Genomic DNA, 17615 nt, shown 5'->3' with positions numbered 1-17615 from the left:
CAGTCACGGTATTACGTACGAGGATTATGCAGGAGGCTACGCTTTGTGGGCTTTCGATTTCACTCCAGACCAAGGCAGTGACGAGGGACATTTCCACCCTATAAAATCCGGCCAGATTCGTGTGGAAATTCAGTTTAAAGACCGAGACCCTGATGAAACGGTGAACGTCATCCTGTATGCAGAATTCGATAATACCATAGAAATCAACAGTTTGAGAGAAGTCATCCTAGATTACTAGAAACCATGGAAGACTGTTATCCCTCTTTACCTAGTGGAGAAACTTTAAAGATGGAATGTGAGGAGACTGTGGAAAAAATGTTGTGTTTTGAAAAAAAAATTGTTTGATGTTTTGATGTTGGATTATTGTTAAAAATGTTAGAGTTGTTGTTTAGTGTTAAGTGATTTTTGAATAAAAAATGTTGTGTTTTGAAAAAAAATGCCTTTGTGGTTTGTTTAGCTATAATTTTGTTGGATTGATGCTCTTTCAGTTCTTACTATCCCTCGCATGACACTCACTGAACGTTGCGGCTCGAAAACCGTGTGGGGGATGTTTTCCTTCACGTCCGCGCTTTGACTTTAAGAACCGGGGTTGTTTCCAGTCTAACCATCCATTGTCGACTCATCCTCCTAAGAAGATGTGTTCCAAACTAGCTAAACTCAACGAAGCCTACGTGAATTTGCATAGGGTCAGACACAGTCTGATACCGAAGCCAGAAGAAATAGAGAATGTGAGAATGTTAAAAATCACTGAAGACCTGATAGAAGAGCTCTTCAGAGAAGAAATGAACAGGGAGAAAGAAGAATGGACGGAGAAGTACAGACTTCAGAGACAGCAGCAACAACAACAACAACAGCAGCAGCAACCTGAAGCTGACAGAGGCTTTGTCGATTGTCGGATCGACACCAAAGAGTTCTTGTTCTCTTTTCGAAGAAGCAGACCTATCGCCAGAAAGTCTATCCTCAGAGGACATCGCATTCTTAGAAACTAAAAAAAGAATGCCATAGCAAACAAAAAAAACAGCCCTTTTCAGGGCTACCCAATACTCTAGAAAAGAAATAACAATCGATTTGCCAATGTGTGTAGGTAGAGTAGTGTGAAAATAAACACTAACTCTTTTTTAAAAATGTGAGGGTATGTGTTTGTCTTTGTAAGTGCTTAAGTAAGTTGGTATGGATAGTAGATTAACATGATGTCTTTTTTTGGTGTTTGAGGTGTAAATTTGGGGGTTAGATTGGATTGATTTGAGTATGTGGATAGTCTATTGAAGTGATTTATAAAAAATTTAAAAATAGTGATGGGTAGCATAAAAAAGTGAGTGTTTCTTTTAGGTCCGCGCGTTGTTGTTTTTTGGTTATGATCTAGGTAAGATCAATTTTATGTTTTTAGGGGGATGTTTTCCATCACGTCCGCGCTTTCACTATAAATTGAAACTCGCTGGGCAGTCTAGCTACCCTTGTTGATTGTTCAACACAAGTATGAATAGCAGAATAAGCAAACTTCTTGAACTCCAGATACATCTGGAATATGCCAGGCGCCTGTTAAATGAACTGGCCGCGGAGGCTATAGTCGAAGAGGAAAGAATGAAGAACGAAGAGGAGGTGAGAAGACAGAGGGAAGAGGAGGAAAAGAAACTAGAAGAGAGGATGTCGTACAATATTCCCGAGACAGAGGATTGGGGTGTTGAAGCGAATCATCCTCCCTCTGCGCTCCCCAGAAGAAAGGTGAAAGGAGACTGGGGAAGAAGATGCGTGTGTGGCGCCAGGCCAGGAAGGTGCAACCATTAGATAGGTGCATCTGGAGTTAAAAAAAAACAGCCCTTTTAAGGGCTACCCAATACTCTAGAAAAGAAATAACTATCGATTTGCCAATGTGTGTGTGTGTGTGTGTGTGTGTGTGTGTGTGTGTGTAGGTAGAGTAGTGTGATTATAAACACTAACTCTTTTTTCATAGTGCGAGGGTATGTGTTTGTGTGTTTGTGTTTGTAACCGCTCACGTACGATCGTGTGGATAGTAGATTATGGATTTTGTTTATTGTTTCTTAGCGTATGTGGAGAGTATAGTTAGGGTTTTATTATATGAAATGAAAAAGTAGGGGATGTTTTCCTTCACGTCCGCGCTTTTCGTATAAGAGCCCACAGTATTCGTCGTTCAAACCATTCTGCAAAGAATAAAAAAAGAAGATGGCTTCTAACCAAATGGACAAAATGGAAAAATTGCAAAACGTCCTCGACAATTTAGGAATGATAGAGCAAATGTTGGTTAACCTAAACGAGGATCACTATTCTTATAGTCCCCATCGAGTGAAGATGGAGATAAACAATTTACGAAAAATGAAGGTAATCATCAGTGATCTGTTGAAAGAAATAAAGGAGGAGAAGGAGGATGAAGAGGAAAGGATAAGGATGAGAGCATGGAATGAAAAAATTGAAAAAGAAGAAGAAAATGAAAAGAGGAAGAAAGAAGAGGAGGAAGAGAAGAAGAAAGAAGAGCATGAGAAAAAAAAAGAAAGAAAAGAAGAGAAAGAGTGTTGGAGATAAAATAAGAACTTGGTGGAGAAAAAGAAGAAACTAGAAGCAGAAGAAGAAGAAGAAGAAAACCCAAAGGCCCTTTTCAGGGCCAGCCATATTTCTCGAAAAGAGATAGCCTTTCCATTGCCTACCCCTTTTCAAAAAATTTTTTTTTTAAAAAAAAAATCCCATATTCAATTCCCCTTTGTCCCTAAACAACCCCCAAACTCTATTCCCATGTTAAATTCCCCTTGTACGTATATCGGCCCACAATTTTTTCCCATGTTAATTCCCCTTGTACGTATATTAACCCACGATTTTTCGCCATGTTAAATTTCCATTGTACGTATATTCACCCAGGGGTCTCCGTAATGCTAATTTCCATTGTACGTATAGTGCCCCACTTAACTACTGATGTGAAAAGAAAATGATTTTCCAAACTTTCCAAAATAGTGTTGAAGCTGTTGTTGTTGTGATAACGAATACAACTGCTGAGTAAAATTTACAACAGTTGTTTGTCCCCTCGTTCCAAACTCGAACTGGCAATCCCTGCTTCGATGAAACACACCACAACGATCTGGCAGAAAAAGAAGCTTTGACTTTTAGCAACACGTTCTGCACAGAACACACACCAGGGATGTTTCTGTATTTCTTAAACAAGGGACCTATGAGAAAGAGGGGTAGCTGCTGTGTTTAACGGCATGACGTGACTAGTACTTCATTTTAAAGTCAAAAACAAGGTGGATATCACTTTCAAAATACTTCCACTTGTTCAAGTAGACATTTGCCCACTTTGTGTGTTCTTCGATCGAGAATGCTTTTGATATTATATTTCTTTCTTTTTGTAACCAAGGCAAGTAAAAAGTGCATTTTCACACGTCTCCGTTCATGTCTTCCAGTTTATAGACAGGCAGATCATGTCCGCGTAGTTGTCAAATGACAAGAAACAATTCGTTGTTCACTTCAGTAAATTACCTTTGTCAAAAGTGCATTTGGTTTATCTAATGCGAACCCCACTTCGTTCTTTTAGGTGGTAGGTGACGTTCCAAACAATCGAAAAACACCGTCTTTTCGTTTTCAAGGTTCGCTTGATTGGGTGTATATCCAATGTTTCGATGGAACGATTGATTGTAAGCTTTGAGAAAATGCGGTAATACATCTATATACTGGAGAATGTGTTGATGTGTACAATATCTCTACATACGTTATTTGGAAACGTTCCACGACACTACCATTTATTTCAGGATTTTAAGTCGTGAAAAATAAATGTCTATTTCTCAATTCTTTTCGAAAAGCATGGTTCTGAAATTCGGCTCCTTTGTCTTTTTGCCATGGTAGAAGATGTCAACCACTGTGTTTCAAAACCAGTTTTATTGTTCGCACTGACTCTAGACTGGTTTTAGAAGTCAAAGGAACTACCCAATCTGATTTTGAAAACATGACGACGAAAAAGAAATATTTAGAACCACGACTGTATGATTCATAATGAGATAAATCAGCTAAATCTCCTTGATGATCGTTACCAGCGAATTTATTTTAATTTCAGGGAATTTTTCGTGGAATCGGTATGTGCAACATGTACGTTGATCATTCTTGTACAGTTGGCAAACGTACACACTGAATTTGTTTACTAGCAATATACAATTCTGATCCCCTCCGTAGCCAGTAGCATGTGCGTAACATTGTTGTAAATGCAGTCTAAAAGCGATGGGGTGAACTGTGTTTGTTGTTGCTGTTGCTGTTGTTGCTGCTGCTGCTCCGCCTCCTCAATAAACAACTCAATGTTCGATACTAATCTAGGGTTGATGTTCTGGTGGTATTCGTTTGGACGCGGATTGACGTGTCCGACCAGAAATAGGAACAGGAACCATTTTTGAGGTGTTTACTTTTTCTTGATGTCTTTTTTACTTCTGTCTTCGTTCTTTGTTTCTGTTGCTGAAGGTACTGACATCATGTTTTTGGCCCAAGATTTAATTTCTTCCCGTCTGCGAGTATTGTACGGTGTCAACAAGAAAGCTGCAATTTTACATGGTATAACATATACTAATTAATACCATTACAAGCTGAGCGTCTGATTTATCGGACTACAAAATACCTTGAAAAAGTAATTTGTTCTAAAGTCTCTCCTTCGTATGAAGTCCGTGTACTAATACAACGAATATTCGCAAAATTCCTGTTCGCTGACAATATTCGAACTGCAAGTAGTGCCTGTCTGACAGACTGGATTATAATTATTATGACATGGTGTGCAAACAATCTGAGGCTAGTAATTCCTGGTTTTCCCAAGAGAAAATAAAATCATAATTTAATTTTGAAACATCTCTCTCCGCGGTGAATGTATCAGTTCCGACTGCAAAATCCTTAGTCACATTTCTCGCAATAGTAAGTGTATCCAACAAATGCATTGACGGTTGTAATGGTATGGAAATGCATTGACGGTTGTAATGGTATGGAAATGCATTGACGGTTGTAATGGTATGGAAATGCATTGACGGTTGTAATGGTATGGAAATGCACTTGATGATGATATACATGATTTTATTTTCCGCCTGGAAAATCGGATCCTAGAAACACGAAAACTCCGTGAACGACTTGTTTGCACAATTTCCACATATGATGTGGAGGCAACACAACTTACGGTTCTGCATTTCACGAATGCCACACACAGTCTCATTGGTAATGCCTGCTTGTTGAAAAACGAGTTCTGTTTCATTTTGCTTGTTGGTTCTGTCCAATTTTCGAATGCTTCCCCGATGATATATCATCTCTATTATGCAGTATTATTGTTTCTTTTGGCATACGTTCGGGAAACGACAGCGGCACGGTCTAAGCGCATTTAATCTTTTTCATTGTCAATTTGGACGATACTGCGTTTGGTAGTGCAAATTTCACCCACCATGAATTCTTTGCTTGTTCCACTACCTCTAGGAGGTAAAACATAGTTCATGTCAAGAGTGGCTTTTCCCTACGTGATGTTAAGCTCGTCATTCGATTGTTGAACGTGTTGAAATTTTTAACTGATTTTGGACGGTGTTATTTCTGCCGGTGTACAAAACTCTATTCAAACAGAAGACTCCAGACTGTCGCCATTGATGGAGAGTCTCAAAAGATCGCATCTTAAGCTTGGTGTTCAATCTGGTGGCACTTGAGAATAAAGCTCTTGAAATTTCACAGTGTACATGTAAGCAATGGTTCGAGAATTTCTGGAAGTCACTTTGTGGGTCCCATAAATGAAAACTACTACTATTTTCGTTTGATAGTAAGGGTGTGCATTTAAATAATGATTAAAAAATGGTGGCTGGATAGTAGGGTGTATGCTGGATAGTAATCAAAAAGCGATTGCTGGGTTGTAGGGAGAGTATTTGGATTGTACTCAGAAATCGTTTACTTCATTATGTGGTGTGTTGGATTGTAGATAAAAAGTTAAGATTACATTTTCTCTTGTCCATATAAACCCTTTTTTCTTAACAGTCTTATCATTATGTTTACTCTTGCCCCTATAAACTTTCGACTTTTTTCTATCAACAGTTGTAACATTACGTCTTCTACTTTCCCTATAAACTTTTGTCCCTCTAAACCATTTTATCCACATAAAACAATTCCCATGTTAAACCTAATGACAATTTTAAAATAGGATTTTCCATTGCACCCGAAGTGCCTCTTCATGTAGCATATCGGCTAATGTTAATTTTCCCTTGTCTACAATTGCCTCCTACAACTAATGTTGTGCCACCACTGGGCCTCTCTCTGTCCCTCTCTCTTTCTCTCTCTCTCTCTCTCTCTGTCTCTCTGTCTCTGTCTCTGTCTCTCTCTCTCTCTCTCTCACACACACACACACAATTGCGGTGGTTGCTTGTGCGGTTGCCTAGTACAGCCACTCACCGGTAAAGGATGACCGTATAGTCTTTCCTATCTAGGATGGAGGCTGCCGCAGTCGTCGAACGACAGGAACCATTCCTCATCGAGTGATGCCGGAACAGTTCAGGCCTTACAAAAGCATACGTACACTTTGAGCAGTTGTCTTTGTATATGTGCATATGAAGTACATTTGGAATAAATGTCACATAGTATTTGTTCTTTTATATGTATTCCTTTGTATTTCTTTCATCTTGTTCTAGTTTCATTCTTTGCTTGTTTAACTGGTGGCATGGCAAATAAAGTCGCTAATTTGGAGGAAATAAAGAGTACATTAATTGTGTCTACACATGCGTTATGACCTGAACTGAACCGATGCAGAGTCGAGAGGCGCCTTTCTACTACAACAATCTCTAATAATGACATGCTTGGAACCTAGGCCAATACGTTCCACATAAACGTATCGAAAATGGTAAGTGAGTATGAACTCTTCACCACAAAGAGTAGTTTGTGTCAACTTAATGACATGTTTCCACGCGCCTGATCACCCCAGTTTAATTTGATAATAATCGCATAAAGTACGATGTTAGCGACATCTCTGTCCTGCTAGACCCGATCTAATGCAGCAAAAACCGTACAATCTTTCATCAGCAGACAAATATCTTTTGTTAGCAAAACTGCCGTAGGTCTCTCAAGTCATAATCCAGAAAAGAGAATTTGAGATATTCGTTTCATCGACTTTACGATGGTTGAGAGAGAGAGAGAGAGAGAGAGAGAGAGAGAGAGGAGGGGAGGGAGGGGGGGACTAATTTTACGGTACTGATCCTTCCACGTCAGTCTCATTTCCTACCACTAGTACACCATTATAAATATAGGTAGACTGCATCGTTGTATATTATTATTATTATTATTATTATTATTATAATACACATTCCGTATGTACTAGCTTATAAAGGGAGTCAAACAGCAAACAACATAGATCCTGATCACCAGTCACATAATGCGCCGGCTGAGCAGGTCTATGTTGTTTGTTGTAATGATTACTGCTAACAAACAGTACAGACCCAGCTCTTTCGGCCCATTATGCGACGGCAGATCAGGGTCAGTGCATTTTGCAGCTGGACTGATCTTATAAGCGAGTACATACGGTGCATACCTGGGCGACCACACTCATATCCAAATACTGATCTAGTAAATCAGGTCTGCCAGAACGTTTCCATCATTCCATTCATATCAGCAACATGTGTTGCTACATCTGACCTGTAATTTTACATTTTTCCTGACCAGAAGTAAATTTCCTCCAAAGCTTGGCATTGCTTTAAAGTGCATTTAAACATAATAAGTAAGGGTCCAATCTTTATCCTCATACTTAGAGTGAATTACCTCTCTCCGGCTAGAATAGAGAAAAGTTTGAGAAAACTGGGAGCAGTTGCTACTTGAAACTAACGTTTGTCCAAATTTTTATTTAAGATTATTCATATAACAATGAAATATTATTAGAAATTTATAAATATATTAATGCGTTTCTTATTTTGGTCCTCCGCATTACTCGTTTCTTGATGAAAAATTCCCAGTTCTAGGGACAGAGGCTCCATAATTTTATCGTTATGATCATCCATGACTCCGTCAAATTTTTGTTTTGTAGGCCCGGTCGTAATTACTTTATGTATTCAAAAGTTATATAATTTTCTTTTCAAAATAGATAACAATACGTCATATACTAAATATTTAATATCGCAAAGAAATGTTGAAATTGAGGCGTACATGGAATAAGAATGCGAAAGCAATCAGATGGAAAATTGAAATGTAGATAAGGTAGCTAGAGTGTGAGATTTCATTTAATGTCGATGAAACATTATAGTTATTCTCGGTCATTAATTTTTATTTTCAACCGTACATACATTCTTAAAAGTCCATTTGAACAGCGGTCGTTTAGAGATTGATATATAAAGTTACTCTGATACAGTGCTGACGTTGAAAAACGTTTCTAAAGTATCTAATAGACAACACTTCCAATTTTGTATATCAATTCAACAAGAGGAGTTTCTTTTTAGCAGGTGTCTGACATAGGTATATAGGCTACATTTGCAATGGAAATCTCATAAATGTATATTTCTGCAAATTATAAATAACATGCATATACACCCATATCTTACCAAGCAATGTATATTTTGAATGCTGTCGTTTACATTGCGCAAATATGTATGTTAGGCTTACAACTAAAGCCAGCACAACTAAAAGGTAATAAGTGTTAGTGATATACTTTTTATTGTTAGAGTACGATAATTTTGGTCTGAAATAAGGATTAATTTGACTGAAGGTTATTACGACACTTGTGTACAATACAGCAAATTCAAGATATGAAATACCGTTGCATATGCTTGCTGGTAAGTTAGATCTAACAACGACCACACATATTCGATTTAAAATTCCTTGACCTCTTACATGTAATTTGAACATTGTGATTGATCCATTGTTATTTAGCGTTACATCAACACATAAAAGACTACACAATGTTGGTACAGTTATAGTGTGGTCTCTTGCCCAAAAACTCACAACAGCGATCGAACCTGCCTGGTATGGTCAGGATTCGAACACATATCCTTCTGGTCACGAGTCCGGCAGGCTAACCACTGGGCAATTATGGCACCTACTGCATTATGATTTAAAAACTAATTCCGATTAAATTGGTACTAAGGTAGATTATGTTGTAAAACTAATTTCGATTTAATTAGTATTAAGGTAGATTACGATGTAAAACTAATTTCGATTTAATTAATATTAAGGTAGATTGTTCTTTTTAAACTAATTTCGATTTAATTTAAGATTAAGGTAGATTGTATTGTAAAACCATTTCCGATTTATTTAGTATTAAGGTAGATTGTTTTGTAAAACTAATTCCGATTTATTTTGTATTAAGGTAGACTGTTTTGTAAAACTAATTCCGATTTAATTAGTATTACGACAGATTATGATGTAAAACTAATTTCGATTTAATTAGTATTAAGGTAGAATATGTTATCCTACATGGTTCCCAATCAGATTGGTCATGTGGAATGGAAGACGTAAACAGAATACACATTATGGACGTCTGCAATTTATATATTATCGTTACCCAACTAATCCAAGGGTAAAAATGAAGTCTAAAGTATATAATTCAACTTTACATGACGAAATATAGCATCTACATTTAAGACTGAATGCCCTAAGTTTATAGGTTTGCAATAAATAAACAGGATAAAAAAAGTTTGAAAGGTTGGTAGGCATAGGAAGAGAGATATTTAAAGAAGCGAGAATTTACTTTTCAGGTCAAAAATGTTCAATGGATTTTAGTTCAAAGATATACACAGAATACAAATTTGGCGGTCTTAGTTGCACAACACAGACCAGTTCTGAAAAAGTGTTTACCTGTTTCTTCCAAATTCCAATCCTGCTATTATTTTAAATTTGAATCACAATGGATCTATTCGATATTACCATACCATGTTTATGCACTTCTTAATAGATTTTTTTCCACATCAGTACAATTCTATAATCACATCTGACGAACGGGTGTTATTCCAAAAGCACTTGGTATATACTCTCATCGGGATGTTATGAAAGAAACCATTATCTGGGTAGTGTCTTGGAGCCCCGGGTGGCAGTGGTCTAAGCTACTCGCCTTCACTCACTCACACAGATCACCTCGTTCCGCGTGAGTCTCGACTCGACAGACGTGGGATCATGAGAAACCTTGCCTGTAGCTTCCCGTCAGTCGGTGGGTTGTCCCAGCAAATATAGTGGCCTCCATGCATAACCTATCATGTGCTGAAAAATGACATTAAACCCCACAAAAGACCAAAACCAAACTGGGTAGCGTCTTGTACTGGTTCTGTGATAAGTGTTTATTTTAATCTATTTTGTTTTATTTTATTTACGGCAAGTATCCTTAAAATGTTGAAGCAACGGAGAACTATCCGTATATAAATCTCTTCGTGTTTATAATTGATACATAGTATAGTATATACCCTCTTTCTAGCTGGAAGTAAAGATCGCACCCACTGTCAAGACCCATGCGAAGTTTTCATTGACCAAGAATTGATGTATGTACAGCGTTTTTCTATTTAGTAACAAAAAGATGAAAACAACACAAAATAATAATGACATCTTGAATGATCGAGGTTGTGAAAAACGAGGTATTTTTGCACCTGTCACAAAGTGCATCAGAGCTAATGTTCCATGTGTATAAATAATAAGCAAAAGTGTTTGAACAATAGCACTTGATGTGGCTTGCATATTTTTTTTTCAAGGAACGTATGATAAACAGGAAGATTTGCCTGACACGCCTGAAATTATGGCTCCACTTGTTGCCCTTTGTTAGAATTGTCTCTCAGATTCAGAGAGTCATCTATCATGGTTAGAGATAAAGTAACAGGTGTTGAAATGTTGAGGGTTTGTAAAATGATGTTGCACAACAAAGCAAGTGTTAGAATAAATCTCTTGTGCCTTAATTGCATGAATTTGTTAATTGGTAATTGGAGACAATACAGACTGAGCATTGAAAACAGTTTTTCCTTTCTTCTTTCAAGGAACTGACATTTCAAAGCGAGGTACCTGTTGAGAAACTCGCCATACCATTTGTGACTCCTGTTGGTGAAATCAGTAATGTCTTTGTCAACATCCAGAGGCGTTGAAAAGACCTCTTTAAATGAAAAACAGAATATCATCTCCAGATGTGCCTGCATTGGGATTAAGTATACTTTAATTACAATTATTGGTTCCCTCAGGTCCGAGCGATGTTGTGAAATCGTATATATATATATATATATATATATATATATATATATATATATATATATATATATATATATATATATATATATATATATATATATATATATATATATATATATATATATATATATATTCCTTACAAAGATAAACGGTTGTCAATTAAGAAAACAGCTTTATAGTTGATATCAACGTTTCTTGGGCACATACTAATAAATTTACGAGTGAAGTGGAAATAATGTTATTGTCACGAATGTTGAAGCCCCCCATGGCAATACAAAATATTTCCTCTTCACGAGTGAAATAATTTCTTATATATGCTATAAAAAACACAGATTTTCTTTTGATTATATATGTTAAGGCTAAACCCTTCGCGATATCATTTTTCTCCCACTGATATGTTCTATATCTCATCATGAAATGTATAGTAATGTTAGATATTCTATTATTTTGGCTTCAGATCATCTTTAAACAACTGGATTATAAGTGAAAGCGTCCGTAACATGACAGGAAAATTAGCCGACTTTCGTTTCTTGCAATGATATTGATAGGCGACCAGTAATTTTAAGTAACAAGATAGTAAATACTGATCCTTAATGCCATTCTAACCAAGCCAATGCCAGTCCACTTTGTTAACATCTTAGAAGGTTCTTGTTGTTTTTGTTTAATGCCATTTTTCAGCGCATAATATGCTAAACACGGGGAGCCCGAGAAAACCCCTGTAAGAATCACCGACCCACGAGAAGCCAATGGTAAGCTTTCTAACATACCCACATCGGCCGAGACCGAGACTCGAACCGGCGCGGACAGAGATGAGATGGCAGTGATCTGTAAAGGTCAGCACTTTAGACCATTCTGATCCCCGGGGTCCTGGCAGGTGAAATAAATATAGTTTATTTTGCTGGTTGAATTTTCTCAACTGAAAATTTACCTTGAGTGATCGCCGAGTTGAAATATATATGGTATTCACTCTGAGTGAGCAAGCACATTTTCTTTTTATTTATGCTCAGACGTTATCCTGTTATGTCTAACATACTGAGGTAACATATTTCTTACTGTATGCCGTGCGATATATCAGACGTTTCCCGTTTATGTTCTGTCGTGTTTTGTGTACATTCGCACAGAAAATATCAGTACCATAATTCTCCTTCCCAGTTTAAGGTAAAACAGCAAATAAAAAACGAAAGAAAAAATGAAGAATAAATGTATTTGCCCATTGTTGGATCGAACCGGGGTCGTATGTGTGTGAAGAGGCTATGATTACTAGTACGTAAGCGTCATTTAACAGTTTCAAAATGTACTGGTCATAAAGTTATCAATGCCTATAGACAGGCATTGACATAATATTTATTGTATTTCACTCCAGGGAATTATCAAGATTATTTCTCCCGGAAAAAAACAGTAGTTCACGATCTATCTTAAAATAAAAGTAAATATACCATAAAGGACCATGTGCATGATGTGTTTACTGAACGTGTTTATTGGTAAAGATTTATTGTATAAAAAAATAAGAGATTGGTCCAACAAGACGGCAAGAAACTGGTATTAGAGAAACACAGGGCTCACAGTTAATGGGGGGTATCCTAATGGAAAGAGGAAGGGTATCGCTGTTAGAAATGAATGGCTAAGTAAACCAGGAGTTTACCGATTTTTAAATTATTGTTTTTGTAGGACTTAAAAACTTTTGATGACTAAGGTATTTCGCGCTCCTCTAGAGCGAGAATACCGATTTCTAATTCTGAATATCTGAGTAAGTAATTTGTACGCTTTCTGCGCATGGTGATCATTTCTTAGTAGAGATATCCTTTATCTTAGATAACTAATGCAGAAATGACATTATTTCTTCCAGGCTTTTTAAGTGTATGTTACGCGACAACACATATTTGACAAGAAATATAAGTAATATGCACAATGGTCGTTCGAAAATTCCGTTCTGTGCTTGGTTAGAAGGGGGTGGTGTTGGAGGATACGTAATCCTATAAAAATGAAATTTGGTTTCGCCATTTTCGACATTTTAATTTAAAAATTCAAACATCATTATCCGCCCCTATCTTAATTGCCCCCTTGACGCCATTTGTACCTATAAATAAATCTCATTCGCCACCGTTTTTCTTGAGTCGGATTCGCAGTTTTGCTAAAAGAGCGGACATTAGTTTTACGAGATCGGGTAGGTCAATCACATGGAAATAGTCGATAGGCAAACGATGATATAAATAGCTCCAATACCGAACAATTTAAAGAAACAAACAAAATGTTAGTTACTGCAAAACAATAAACAATAATATATAAATGACGTGTGCGGAGGTAAGGGAGTAATGGGATAATCACACTGGTGCTACGTGTGCTCGTACGTTTTTGTGATTTCTTGCTAGCCTAATTATTTTGAAGGGTGGGGTGAATATTAACTTATAGATTTTTCGGGAAATGGTTTGTGTCATCTGTCTGCTTATAAACGTCGCATACTGGGTAGGAAAGCTCGCAGGCAGCGGTAAAGCCTCCTATGACCTAAGCAGACATCACCTTAATACTCGAGATCGATAATCACGTCATCATTTTTTAAGTTGTGTACTATGTCATACACGCACTTTTGGCAAGACAAAACTAAATTAAAATAATACTGGTACATGTCGGCAAGCCTGCCGGTACAACATACAAATGATACCAAATTCAGCCCCGGCGGCAACATTTACTCCGAAGACACTAAACATGAATTGAACGTCTACAATCGGATTGAAGTCATATCTCCACTGTCCTAAGTGAACATCAAACAGGGATCGCTTAGGGGTCATCTTCTAGTAACTTTTAAAGTAGCCAATGGAAATACAGTTTTCAGTAATCTGAAACAGACCAAGTCGTTCGGCACACTTTGATGCTCTTCAGCCGTACCGCTCAGTCTCTCCAATGATACTTCATCTGGTTGGCTGATAAAATTAGCGACTCCGGTAATAACATAGGTCACAAGAACACAGAATATGACCCATATGCAGTCGCTGTCAGATCTTTACGTAGGACAGTGAAGATCAGATTTTAGTCAGAGTGGAACGTGTACATCTTGTTTTCAAAGACGACGCAAACATTATGAAGTCTCAATTTCTTCATCTTCTAGTAGATTTGCCATAAACAAACAAAAAATAAAATAAATGCAAAAGATATTTTAATGATGTATGACCATTAATGTCTCAAGAAAATTAAAAAATCCAAAATCAGGATAATTACAAATAATATTATTCACAACTAAATTTTTTGTTTCAAGTCTATTCTGCTTACATTCATTTTTTTTCATTCTATTTCGTACATCATAATTATAATTCAAATAGCGCGCAAAATGAAGTTTGAGACTCGGACAAATACTGTATAATAATCATTCTTTGGATTCAGATTTAAATGAACATTTTCTTTACATTCCTAATTTTGGTTTAGTAGAGGTAAGGGAAAGTACGTAAGATCAACTGCAATTTATTTTGAAAGTCACATGATCTCAATGCACTTAACACCCCTATCTTATGGCCACGTGCTATCAGATCAACTACACCAGTTAATTTCTTGACAAAAACGATGTACCCAATTACGTTAAAATAGAAGTCCTTATCAAAGATGTGTGTGTGTGTGTGTGTGTGTGTGTGTGTGTGTGATTTGGAATTTTAAGGTAGCTTAAAAAAATTAAATCATATCGCTACGATGTCTGCAGTGTGACAGTTTATAGTGATGTCTAGCACTGTGGCATCATGCCGCAGACATGTAGTATGATGTCCCACCGAGTCACATATCCTGACACCAGGAAGCCCAGTCCTAATACTAACCTCTTAATGCTGAGAGCCAAGCGAAGTAGCTGTTTAGTACCAATTTTGTAAGTCTTTGGAATGACTCGGTCGGGGATTGAACTCCCGCATCCGAGGCGGACGCTTTAACCACTAGGCCACCGGAACGGTATCAATAATCTAATTTAGTCCACAACAAATACTGAAATTCATATCGTCGCCCACATCACTAGAAAAGAGCCGACAAAAAAAGTGTATACACAGATACATATATTTGACATATGTTTATGGCAAATATATTTTATTGTGAACATTCAAGAAAAGTCAGTGCCCTTTTGAAATTTTGGAAATCTCCCCACTCCACCCCACCCCGCAACACCTGACCTGATCTGACCCTGGATTTTGTTTAAATTATACTCAAATTCGTCCTTAATCTCGGTTTTGTAACATGATACAAACTGATGTTTACTGGATGTGTGTTCGCATAGGCTTCAAGGTCAAGCAAGTTTGTTCCTTCGAGTTGATTATGTATTGTCTTGTATTTGCGTGACCACGTTGCTTAATTGTGTAGTTTAAGTCTGTAACGTCTTTTAAAAATTATTTTTGATTCTTTGTAATCTTGAATACTCGATAATTCTGAAAGCAATTCATATATATTCTGTAACAAATATATCAATGTGAGATACCTTTTGATGAAAACAGAATGTTCTGTAAAGTTCCTACTGTCAATCGATACTGATTGGAGAAAGTATATTCCCTCGATGATTAAGTCAGTTTGCAACACAGGTAAATCTACTGAAGATACTGCAGTTTGCTCATTGAATAAACTACGACATATGTATTTTGTGGGTTTTTTTCAAAGTGACAGTTCGATACTCAAAATAATTTACAGTTCATTATTCAGTGAACTGAGATTTTTTTCAAATCAGGCAAATACGCAAATTTCTTTTTTGTCCAATGGTTGATGCAACAATCTTCAACTCAGAATAGAGTGTCCTCTTTATTTGAATCTATTTTCCATTATTTCTTTCAACATTTATCATTTCATTCTACTACTGCTACTACTACTACTACTTCTTCTCCTCCTCCTTCTTCTTCTCAATCTTCTTCTTCTTCTTCTTCTTATTATTATTATTATTAGTAGTAGTAGTAGTAGTATTCCTCGCATACCCCTTTTTCTTTTTACCTTTCACTCCCTTCTGGCGCTTACGATGAAAGTTGTCAGTGCTTTTTAAGTCCAGAAGTAAAAATTTTAAAATTGTCATTCTACTATTTTGGGCATTTATTGTCGATGACAATTTTCCCAAATTATTAAAAAGAAAAAGAAAGCAATCACCTACCATGAGCGATGCCATTAGGACAGACAATGCCATCCAAAAGTACCATCTAACCCTGGAAGACGTCATGGTTTTGTTTGGCTCTTGAAGCGGTCAAAGGATTTATCCGACGTATTCTAAAGTTGACTATATTTCGGCATGAATCCAAAACTACTGAAATGGAGGAATAAAATAAAAGATTAAATATTCTCAAGCACAGAATGATATTATTTTGTAAGCAAATAGAAATGTATATTATTGTAATAATCATTTCTTTCTCAAAAATAGAAGCTAACTTGCCATCTTGTTAAACAAAGACAAGATTAGCCATACAGTGCATCTAAAATAAAGCGAATATCAATAATGTCGCATGAAGATTAGTGTGAGTGAATAAATGTACTGAATTCATCCGCGTTTGTACCAAACGGGCTTACAGAACATATATTTCCCAAAGTGTTTGTATTGTATTTTTCCTTCTGTCTTAAAAACTTGTTACAATACCCACGAGCGTATGGGTCCGGTGCAAATTGATTTCCCCGTGTTAATTTTGACCTGCGATTAATCTATCCAGGGTCTTATTTGTAAAAGAGTAGTGATTTGACCTTCTGCGGGTGGTCAATACTTCATGTTCTCGCAAAAGCTATCGTGCTTCCAATTAATATCTCTTGGAAAGTGTCTCTAAAGAAATCACCATCTGGACTGTTCTCTAACTGTCCTTGTATAAACAGCATAATGACGTATGTAGCATACATAAGCACCTGTATATACAAATCTTTGTCATATATATAACTGAAATCATTTCAATACAAGTTTACAAGTTCTTCAAACTAAAAACTTCTTTTTATTATCAGAGACAAAGAGGATATGATGGACAAGCCTAAACGTATAATATACAGTGATACAAGATAGCTGTCTAATGCGACAGATTGACCGACATAACGAGTGATATGGATTAGATCAGAGACAAAGGCACTTCAGGAAAACTGAAACAGTACAAACCTTTAGTTGAGTGTCATTTACTTCAGTATAAACATTTATTTCATAAATGGCATACATTAGAAATAGATAAAGAACGTATTTAGCAGTGAAATATATATAATATTGTCTGATATAGAAATAATAACATTTGAGACAGTATACATGTACATACATAATATGTAATACAATCATAATTTCGTGGCATAAGTGGTTAGAGCGCCAGCTTCGGATGCGGAATAGTGTGGGTTCTAACCCCGGCCGACTCATAGCTAAGACTTATAAAAATAGAACTAGCAGCTACATCGCTTGGCGCTCATCATTATGAGAGTAGTGTTAGGACTGGTCGGTCTGGTGTCAGGATAATGTGACTGGGTGGGACATCATGCTACCTGCCTGCAGCATGATGCCCCAGTGCTAGACATCACTATAA

At 36.8% G+C, this 17615-nt stretch overlaps 1 protein-coding gene across 2 annotated transcripts in view; it reads right to left on the bottom strand.

The window, feature by feature from the left end:
- Positions 1–16365, bottom strand: part of LOC149804337 (papilin-like) — a 469456-nt gene extending 453091 nt beyond the window's left edge. For both annotated transcript variants that reach the window (XM_089939015.1, XM_089939025.1), the window contains exon 1: positions 16232–16365. In XM_089939015.1, coding sequence (XP_089795141.1) covers positions 16232–16297 — 66 coding nt within the window. In that variant the 5' untranslated portion in view covers positions 16298–16365. The remainder of the gene's footprint in view (positions 1–16231) is intronic.
- Between the last annotated feature and the right edge of the window lie 1250 nt (positions 16366–17615).

The sequence above is a fragment of the Sinohyriopsis cumingii genome, chromosome 2 (assembly GCF_028554795.1).
Source record: "Sinohyriopsis cumingii isolate HCF-2022 chromosome 2, ASM2855479v2, whole genome shotgun sequence".
In the NCBI taxonomy this organism is placed as follows: domain Eukaryota; kingdom Metazoa; phylum Mollusca; class Bivalvia; order Unionida; family Unionidae; genus Sinohyriopsis; species Sinohyriopsis cumingii.
This window is presented reverse-complemented; position numbering and strand designations above follow the sequence as displayed.